The 10,602-nt window shown below is 34.3% G+C and overlaps 1 protein-coding gene across 6 annotated transcripts; it reads right to left on the bottom strand.

Annotated features, from left to right (window-relative positions):
• LOC102619714 (zinc finger CCCH domain-containing protein ZFN-like) lies at nucleotides 1-10,499 on the bottom strand. Of its 6 annotated transcripts, none has more exons than XM_052443040.1 (8): nucleotides 9,099-9,801; nucleotides 8,909-8,978; nucleotides 8,247-8,459; nucleotides 7,539-7,601; nucleotides 5,866-5,985; nucleotides 5,088-5,378; nucleotides 1,528-1,857; nucleotides 1-519 (listed from the first exon to the last, which is right to left on the bottom strand). In XM_052443040.1, exons 3-8 carry the CDS (start codon nucleotides 8,427-8,429, stop codon nucleotides 244-246), a joined length of 1,263 nt encoding a protein of 420 aa, XP_052299000.1. In that variant the 5' UTR covers nucleotides 8,430-8,459; nucleotides 8,909-8,978; nucleotides 9,099-9,801; the 3' UTR covers nucleotides 1-243. The 6 variants fall into 6 exon arrangements, with proteins under 6 accessions (XP_052299000.1, XP_052299001.1, XP_024955988.1 ...); XM_052443041.1 differs by having other exon boundaries at nucleotides 9,122-9,801; XM_025100220.2 differs by lacking the exons at nucleotides 8,909-8,978; nucleotides 9,099-9,801 and adding an exon at nucleotides 10,043-10,499.
• Between the last annotated feature and the right edge of the window lie 103 nt (nucleotides 10,500-10,602).

Genomic DNA, 10,602 nt, shown 5'->3' with positions numbered 1-10,602 from the left:
TTTCAGGAAAGATGAAATGTTCACATTGGGTTCTACCAATTGTGACAATATTTTCAGATTTTTATACAAAGCAGCAACATGAAATTCAGAGTCAAGACTGTCAACTGAATTGTATTTTCAGATGAACATAATGAACTTGACATGAATCTGTACATCTCCAGCAACGGAAATGAATTTACAGATTACTTCACTGTCCAATCAAATATCGTGGAAAAGTAACCAGCGCATCACTTGAGACACTGCTTATCCCTCTGTGTCAATCTCATCATCACCGGAAGACATCTGTCTAGTCTCAGGTAACGAAAGTCGCCTGCCTGAGCCTGCTTCAACTAGGCCTTCCGACGATAAATTTAATGCACCAGTTGCAGATGATGACCCCAAAAATCGTCGGACCGGGGCATCAGCTGAAGATGATGCAGAGAGATTGTATGTGAAAATTCCCATTGGGTGATCAAACTTGCAACTTGGACCAAACTTGCATATGCCATAACGAGAGTAGAAGATGCACAAAGGTTCTCCCTGTTGAAGTTCAGGAACCAACTTCATCAGTCTCATTAATAAAATGAAATGAGAAAGACTAATATATACCAAATAAATCAAAGTACTTCTACAACACAAATAATTTTGCAAGGACATGGCAGGTACCCTGCTGACAAAACTAATCCCACGAGTTAAAATAAATAAATGAATAAAACACAAGAAGAAGGAAGAATGGCACAATGTTTGATTACTTTGTTTCTGTGTTCATCCGTTTGTTTCCGTTTGTTTCCTGGCCTCTTACAGTACTCTTTTGTAAAGTTAAGACATCTGGTCTCTTTGGATCACAGTTGCTGAACTAAAACAAAATTAGTGCAGGCCAATAATTACTTTATTTTTTGGCATCTTCCCTTATAATAAAATAATTGCATTCCACATTAATTTGGATTCCTGCCCCATTGCTTTGACGTGTTTCGATGTTTATATGTCTAAACAAGCAATACCGACATTCTGACAGGCATGTATGCAAAATGTTTAGAGAAAAAGACAAAGGACAAATATTTCCTAAAAATAGACTTTCAATGTTTTCAACAAATGCTCACAATTCAAAAATGTGAATAATGTTTTAGCGCTGGTCACCATAAAGGCATGTGAAATGATTAAGTTCAATGTTTCAGTGGCATCCTCTGCATAGACAGTAAATGTGCGTTCTGTGCCAGATAACAAGCCCATAGCATAAGCCAAAAGCTTTGGCTGTTTAAATTTTAGGAGAAAATGATGGTCAAAAGTTCATGTCAATGAAATAATTTTGCAACAACATATATTTCTTCATTTCTCAAAGTAGCATAAGAAAAGATAGAAAAAGAAAAGAAATAAAACCGCACAAAGTAACCCGAATGAATTTTAGTGAAAAGCCACGAAAGTGAAGGAACAGCACAAAATTTAACTAAGAGAACTCCACTAGGATTAAACAATGAGTAAAGGAATATGCCAAACGTAAAATCAGAGAACAATAAGTTAATAGAAGAACTGATCATTTGTGTAACTCACCGGACGTAGTGGTAGACCTATGGGACTCAATACACAGTCTGGAACAGGGAGTAGTCTTTCTCTTGGATGATGGAACCTACAAACAGCACCAAACTTACAATCTCCAGTCTTCATGTAAAACTGGCATTCAGGCTGGCCAGGTCTCTCTGGAAATACACTCTCCCTTTGCAATGCATAAAACCCTACGGGAATAGAACCAGAACGAAACGGAGACATTGTCCCTTGGGACCCTGAATTTGAGGGTTCAGTCTGGCGTGAGGCTCCATAAATTTGACTGTTTCCTGATGTTTGTTGCAGGTTCTCAGAAGAAGAAACTGAACCCAGCTGACCCTGGAAATAGGCATCCCATGAGAAGGTCACCACAACTCAAAAGTAAAAAGTTTTATCCGGAAAAAGAAACTCGATCCAAGATCAAAAGTAAGTAATGCAAATCAACAGCTAGACAGATATACTTCAACAGTGAAATTAAACAGAATAAAAAAAATACTTAAGGGATGTTGTATCACATCCATATAATAGTAAAGACAAAAGCAACTTAGTTTAAAATAATAAATCAACTATGACTCCAAAACTGCACCTGGCAAGTCTGGAACCTGATAAAACTCTTTTAACTGCTGCTAGCTTATGACTGTTTGTTAAAAAATTTCTCTGCTAATAATATATTTGGCAAATACCATATTGGAGCAAGTGTTTTGTATCTCCCAAAAGAAGTTCCTAGGTATATAAGAAGATTCCAGCTGAGATGAAGACCATCAGACACTGATTCTGAGGATCCAGGTAACAGTCCAGGAGATAGATGTGGTCATCTGGTTGAAACACGAACCCTAACAAATTAATCGAATTAACGTCTCACTTTCCTATGAAATACCATGCTCTAACTCCAATTTACAGAAAGCTAAGCTTTCCATATATAAACAAGTTCCCTTAAAGTTCAAATCCATTTTATCCTATTTCAGCATTGGCAATCAAATTCGGCATCCAAATCCAGTTCAAGGTAAAACAGCATATTAACAATGGTTTTTTCTCTTTCATTTTCATTTTATGGCCACCACACATTCACTTCCACTATCCCCTCACAACAACACAAGAGACACCACTCTATCCGACCACGTTATACTACTAGAACAGTTGCTATCCCATGATCACAGAAAAACAATTTCACTAGGTTTCATGTGCATTAGACAGACAATGAAAGCAAGGAGAAAAATCTAGATTAATAGATTTATGGGAAACTACTCTTTTCCACCCAGAAGATGGCAAAAGGCCAAAAATATTACAACACAATAAAATCTACCATTTGTAGAGATGGCAATGAGCACCACCCGCTGCCACAAAAAATTTAAATTACCAAACCCACCTGTAAGGGGGGGAGGGAGAGAGGAGGTGTGTGTGTGTGGGGGGAAGGCCCGTTGCGGATTCTAACAATTACCAAACCCTCTCACAACCCGCAGCAGATTTTTTGTGATTTGTCATTTAAAATCACAAATATTAAAAAAATACTTTTAATAATTAAATTATATAAAAATTTAAATTATTTAATTCAAACTATAAATTTGTAATCAATAGTCTAAAAAATCCACATACAATACTCAATTCTAGATTTTATCACTCTAAATAAGAAATTAAAATTTCAACATTAAAACGAATAAACAAAATATATTAATCTAACACAAATATTTCTCTTGTCGGCAGATCGTCACACCTAATATTAATGCCGTGCTCCATCTTTTAATCAATATACGAGTATTATCAACAATATTAACAAGTAAATTTCGTACAACTATTGTTAACAATTAATTAAACAAATAAAACCCAACTTTAATAAGCAATCATTAGGTTCAAGTCATTAACATAAAATGAACAAAATCAATCAATTAAAATAAAACATCAGTAATATTAATCTTGAAAAATGAAAATTATAAAATTTCTAGCTATTAAAAGCTTATTGTATATATGTGTGCGTGCGCGCACTATGGTGAGATAAGTTCAGGAATTAAGAACCTTAATTTAAATATATTTATAATTAAATTTTTTAATGCAATTTTTATGGTTAAGATTAAAAATGTAAATAATGAAAACAAAGAATTGACAGATTTTTCTAAATACCAAATCCAGCTACAACCCGCACTGGGTTTTAGTTTGAAATACCAAACTCGCCCACAACGTGCAAAATTACCTGTACTGGGCAGGTTTTTGCAGGCAGATTTGGACGGGTTTGCAGGTTGGCAAGTAATTTTGCCAGCCCTAAGTCCATTTGTATACCTAAAATTTCTAAACATACCATTTTTACACAAAATTACTTGCAGCAAGCAAGTTTTTGCCGACAGGTTAGGATGGTTTGTAAGTTTGCGGGCAATTTTGTCATCCCTAACCTTTGTATACCCAATATTTCTAAACATACCATTTTTACACCTTGCCATTAACAAATTTGGAATATGCTATAGTAAATTTTTATGAAAAGACAATTTTGCCCTTGTAATGTAACATTATGATATAGATCATTTTTCAGCAATGGCTAGATATGGCAAATGATATCAAATTTGGATATATAATATATCATTTTGAAGCTCTCAATTAAAGAAACAAAAGTCATATCAAATGTTTTGTCAATTTCTGTGGTTCAGTGGCTCAAAAAGCTATTTGAATATTAAAAAAGACTTGAAAGAGATTTTTAAGGCACTGAATAAAAAAATTTGGCAAAGACTTTGCTATTGCTTTCATTCCTCTCGATAAGATATTCAAAATGGTATATTATACACTCAAATCCAACATCATTTGCCTATCTAGCCGTTATCGAAAAATATCCTGCATCATAAAGTTAAATTACATTACAAAGGGAAATAGCCTTTTTGCATAGATGCACTAATAGATTCTAAAGCCAAGGTGTAAAAATGGTATATTCAGAAACTTTAGGTATACAAATGGTAAATTTCAAAATGTTGTAATATTTTTGGTGTTTTGCCATCTTCACCATGGAAAAATTTTAATTTCCCTAGATTTAAAGAAGAATGAGAAACGTACAAAGAGAAATGCCATGTTAGTACAAAAAAACCATTTTCCTAGAAAAAAGATGCGACGTAATAAGAAGATCCTTTTATAATAATGAACATTGGCTTGTTGAAGATTATTGGACAGGAAAAGGAAAGAGTGAACAGAAAAATTCACAGAACTTATTCCTTTGAAGTATAAGTTGTACCAGTCTTTCAAAAAATGTTAGAAACCATCTTCTTGACTTGAAGAAAGCATGTAAAATAATCATTGTCATACAATAAATCACAATTTAGTCATTTTCTTTCTTCCTATGATCACTTTTGCTGATGTTATTTTTTTGAAAGGCTAGCTGTTGCCGTTCACAGAAATTTACATTCATCGTATTCTTTCTGTAATACTACATTCAATCTTTTCCCCTCTTTCTCTAAGTAATATCTCTGACAATCAGATATCTGATCTTGATATTCCTATTCCTAAGTTCTCTCCAGTGACACAGCAAGCATTCAAAGTAAATAAGCATGCTCAGCTTATGACATTAAATTTGAAAAGAGAGAGCACAAAAATCTTACACTGTATGTGTTCCAACCAGGAACTGATACCATCCCCTGAGGTAGAAGCATCGGTGCATAACTTGAAGGACCTTGCCAGCGTGGGCTGGGAATAAAAGATGCCCTAGACCAGTTAGTAATTCCTCCAGCATACGACTGTTGACTGGGAGTAGTCGGAGATTGAACAGTTGGATAAACAGGAGAGCCTCGCAAAGAAACCATCATGTTGTTTGGTTGAGGATGGTGGAATTTACACGTGCTTCCAAACTTGCATTGTCCAGTTCTTAGATAATAAGCACACTCAATCTCATTCTGTAAGGGAGACAAGGGGGAGAAAAAAACAAAACAAAAATGTGAATATAAACATCAGCAAACCTAAGAAGACAAACATACCTACAAACAGAACACCCAAGTGTCAAAACACAGAAATTACTTGCAGAACTAGAACATTCTCGAATGCATGATCAACTCAACAAGGATCCCACATGTCTATCAATATATCCATCTTGATACATAAATTATAAAAGTCCACAATTTAGATTCTTACACTTAGCCAGATCTACAGAAAGACAAATCATATTATTCTTCCAGCAATTGATGATAAAGTAACATGATAAAAGTATAGATGTTTATTATTTCCTAGTTATTCCAAAATCAAATAATACTCCATTCTTTGTGTCCCCTATTGTACTTTATAAGCTAAAAGTAGCGAAAACTGTGCCAAAAATTGGTTAGGCATTGATACAAATTACAAAACCTATGCTACTTATATAAATTAAAGGAAAAATAGGCTTCAAACCGGGCGTAGTGGATAGCCCAAAACATTTAAGGAGACTCTTCCAGCAATCCCAGCCTTGTCTCTTGGATGATGAAACTTGCATGTGGCTCCAAACTTGCATGTTCCTGTCTTCAGATAGTACTGAAGTTGATGAAAGCAGCATATTAGTTTGCCAAACTCAGCAGATACAATTAAAAAGGAAATCTCTCTCCACATAAAACATACAGGTTACTTAAAATAATTTTTTGACCTATTCCATACCACATATTAGTACACCAAAAGCATTGTTAATATTTGGACCTAGGCTGTGCCACATATTAGTACCCAAAAGCAATGATAACTACTTGTGATGTCTACCTTTATTGACAATAAAATGGCAATATCAAAGATATTACATATACATATATCTATAAACCAAAATATCTTATCAAACAGAGGTTTGGATTAAACTTAGATAATTGCCCATGGACTAATTCATATGGCAAGAAATGAAGCTAAAACATCAGTGCATGAAATCCACCAATCTTGATTCTCGAAGGAAAAGACCTCTCTATAAGCACCCAAGAAGATAAATAGCATGCGATTCAGGCTATTGCAACGATACATGGTATAGCGCATTCTAAAAAATGTCAATCTCCTAAACAGACAATATGATCTTCCACACAGGAAGAGAAAATATATACAACAACATAATTTTAACAGCTAGGGCAAACATAAATCAAGTTAGATGACCTTTCAAGACAGAATGTTGTTGCAAGAAACCTACAAGTCAAACCAACTTAACACGCTATGGTTCCAGATTTCAAAATGATACAGCCAACACATAAGACTTTGTTCTATGTCAACAAAATAAATATCTTTCCAGTATCAATGAAAATTGACCAACAGTACTAAAAATTGAGAGTACAGGAAACTTAGGACCACTATAAGAAAGTAAGAACATTTTAGGTCCCAATAAATAGAAAACACTGTTGATCTCAATCACTGCCCAAACCCTTAATTCTACCTCCTAGTTCCACCAATGACCTTAAATATTAAAAAAAGAGCCAAACTAGAAAAATAAAGCCGGTCACTTCCCATCCTACATCTTCTCTCCATGTCCAGGCTCTTAGTTGCCGGCATCAAAATCAATCAAGATGACCAAGGATGGACAGTGACTAAAAGAATATTTTCTACCATTGCAATAGCAAAAAAGAATGGTTTTATCATTACCCTTGGGGTAACTAAAATGTTGCTTTTGACACAACTGAATTCAATAATCAGGCTTTTCTTTTTTCTGGCTAGCAAACATTAAAAAAGCAGATAACCAAATATTAAAAAAGCAAATAATATATATATATAGGAGAAATAAAGAGAAAAGGATTAGAAAAGTAAAGCAGAAATACACAAAATTCAAAACTTCCCCGACCTGGGAAGAATCCCAGAAAGAAAATACAATTGATTCTCTATAAAAGTATATCCCAGAAACATGAGGCAGACCAGAGAAGGGAAAACCCAAGACCATATCCCAATCGGGCTGTACTCTGTAGGCACATAACAATGGATGAGTACAACTCCACTGTTGTGATTGCAAATTTTTTTTATTAATTAACTTCTGCCCAACTTATTTCCTTTAATAGTTTCAGTAAATGAACTAATATAAAACAGAGTAGTAATGTTGTAAGTTATATAAAAGATGCAGAGTAATTACATGCCTGGCATTCAGGTTGTCCAAGTCGTTCTGGGTAATCACCCTTTATCCTTGCTGTGGCAATGGCCTGCAATTTACCTTAACCTGAATGAATATATCAATCTCCAAACAGCCAAAAAGTACATCATTGAGCAGGAAAGAAGAAACAACATTAATACATGAAGTATGCTAATATGAGTGTCTTAAGGTGGCAGGTGGTTGCTTGTGCAAAGGAGCATTTTGGGCATATGAAAAACTTATAGTGAGAACAGGAGGGAAAAAGAAAAGAAAAGAAAAAGCCTAAATCAGCAAAGAACCTAGTAAAAACCCAAAAAAGAAAAGAACAAAATTATATCAACTGAGAATATTAGCTGTTAAATCCAAATGCCAGGCAAGAAAATGGCATTCTTTCCATTCTAGTCTTTTGAAAAGTTAGAGACAGGCTACAATTCAATACCATCTGCCAATAGAGAGGGGAAAAAGGAATATTAAATACTAAAACTAAATACATGCATAATACATGTCAAAGAACAATAAATGCCTTACCATTAAATAACAATTGCTAAATCATTAAAAAAAAATTATGGGCTGTGCAGAATTGCTAATTTTGATTTCACATAGAAAATGAAAAACTTTTGATGAATAATTCATATGGAGCAATGCTAGGTTAATTGAAGATAAAAACGGTTTTGCATTGATCTAACAAAGAACCTAGATACTGATAATCATTTGCCTTTTGTTTACTCTTGAGTTCACAAATATTTGTCAAAACATGCTGCAGCTTATACCAGCTTCCTGTTAGGAGGATGATTAAATCGACATGTTGCCCCAAATCTACAGAGGCCTGTTCTGATGTAGTAAGAACAGTCCGGCTCCCCAGGACGCTCAGGCAAGGACCCGGATTCCATTGCTTCATTTGTTCTCAAGTTCATTTGCCACAAAGCATCTAAAAGACCATCAAGAGAGTAGTTTCAGAATACCATTTGAGAATGTTCATTTGCCATAAGTAGTTTCAGATAACATTAAGTATGTTCATTAACCAAACAAGTAGTCATATAATGCCATGTTCTCTGATTAAGGGACACTTTGTAATCTCAAAGGGAATCCTCAAAATGCAAGAGATTCATGAATTGCATGAAATACATGAGACATAAAGGCACTGGTCCACCAGAAAGAGTTTGTCATGCCTTCAAAATAATTCAGTTAAGTGAGGAATATATTATTTGCAATGCTATTGCAAGAAACCATTTAAAAGCACTTTTCTATAATTCTTTCTGAGATCCAAACTACACTAAGCTATATTTCAGATATTCAATACATTATTAATTAATAAATGACGATGGACAAAAAATCTTTCATATTATTTTTTCCAGCACAAGGCAAAATGTTGGATACCTTAATACAAGTACAATTCTGTGAAAACGAATAATCCCTTCCTCTCAAAAAAATAGTGGCCATTAACAAGCTGAATTTAATCAAGTAGCACCCATGCAACAGAGAAACCCAAACAAATAAAAGTAAATAAAAAAAAATAGAAGGCAAAAGTAGAAGACAAAAATAGAAGACAAATTGGAAGTCATATCACCAAAGAAGAATCAATTATCAAACATTCTACAACAAAGATGCATGCTTTGTTCAAGGGCAGAGAATTAGAATATCTTGAAGTCTTCTCCATTTAAAATTCGTAACTCATTAACAGCCACCTCTGGATAAAGCCAAATAACAATTCATGTGAGATTGTGACCATAAACCCAATCATTTTGAAATAAAATAATCAACAGAGGCTCAAAGTAGTTTTACTATTCTAGTACAATACAAACAAACGCACAAAAATTTAGGGAAATCCTATGAGGTTTGAATGTCATAAATGACACTTCCACATTTAGAAAGGTTAAAAAGACCCAAAAAAGAAAAGAAAACTAAGGCATAATAAAAAAATAACATCATAATCAAATTCTAACTATCTTGTCCTCAAAAGCATTTTAGAATCAAATGAACTACATAATATTCATGATCTTCTCTTCATTGGCTTAGTTTCCTATCATGCTTGACTGTAAACAGAAACAGAAATACATAAACAGAAACAGAACACCAAAAGCAAAACTCGGAACTCAAAATTAGTTAATTTTTTCTTTTTCTTTTTAATATTCACATAAAACAACTAAAATTTTAACAAATGCTTGAAACAAAAACGGAAACAGAAACACAAAAGCAGCTAAATTGATTGAAAAAGATAATAACGATCAATCACGATAATTAACGTGCAATAGGACAAAAAGGACAAATCACAACTGATTGTCTGATATCACCTGCAATCGAGACTATTGAGTAACCGAGTGAATGATGAAAAATGAATTTCTAACCAACACAGATTCTCACCAATGATCAGTCTACCATCAAAAGGGGGCAAAAGCGACAATTCACGAAGTATTTTTTTCAAATTAAATTTTAAAATTGAGTTTTACAAAAACAGAAAGCAAATATATTTTTGAGGAAAAAAAACCGAAGTTAATTATTCAGAAAAGGCACCTTGGTTCAAGGACGGTGACAGTGAGGGTCCCTCGGTGACAGCAGCCCCTCGGGACAACGAAATTCCGGCTTCGAACTGCATTCTACTTCCATCACCACTCTGTCACTCTATCATTTCCCGCCGGAACCTCCATTTCCCTCCCTCACCACCACAACAACGCACCACCACCGCGACCTGATGTCACTCTTATCAAAAATCTCTTACAAAAAGGTACAGAATTTTTTACCAACAAAAACGCAGCGTTTTGTTTGTTTCAGACAGACTAAGATAGGGAAGAGGAGGAGGAGGAGAGACTGAAAAGAAATAGAAGAATAATAATTTTTATTATTTATTATTTTAAATTATTTGATTTTTATTTTGATTTATTCACACAGAGAGAGAGATGAGAAAATAAAAATTTTAGAGAGAGAAAGAGCGTTCTCGTCTCCTCTCCACATAAACATGAGAAAGAATAAAAACCAACCATCCAATTTTCCGAACCAAGACAGCTCCTCCTTTTCTCACCCGCGTTTTTGCACTACATGGACGTCGATCCTTCTCCCCACTCTCTTTCTCGAAA

The sequence above is a fragment of the Citrus sinensis genome, chromosome 6, assembly GCF_022201045.2.
Source record: "Citrus sinensis cultivar Valencia sweet orange chromosome 6, DVS_A1.0, whole genome shotgun sequence".
Taxonomy (NCBI): Eukaryota; Viridiplantae; Streptophyta; class Magnoliopsida; order Sapindales; family Rutaceae; genus Citrus; species Citrus sinensis.
The sequence above is the reverse complement of the archived record's forward strand: the minus strand, read 5'-3'. Positions and strand labels throughout refer to the sequence as shown.

Excerpts from the sequence above, each read along its gene's own strand:
- LOC102619714 (XM_025100218.2), bottom strand. The coding sequence starts at position 10,124 with ATGCAGTTCGAAGCCGGAATTTCGTTGTCCCGAGGGGCTGCTGTCACC. Across the intron at positions 8,460-10,042 it reads GTCACCGTCCTTGAACCAAG|ATGCTTTGTGGCAAATGAAC; the intron begins GTGCCTTTTCTG and ends ATGGTCTTTTAG. Across the intron at positions 1,858-5,087 it reads CTGGTTGGAACACATACAGT|GGTCAGCTGGGTTCAGTTTC; the intron begins GTAAGATTTTTG and ends GCCTATTTCCAG.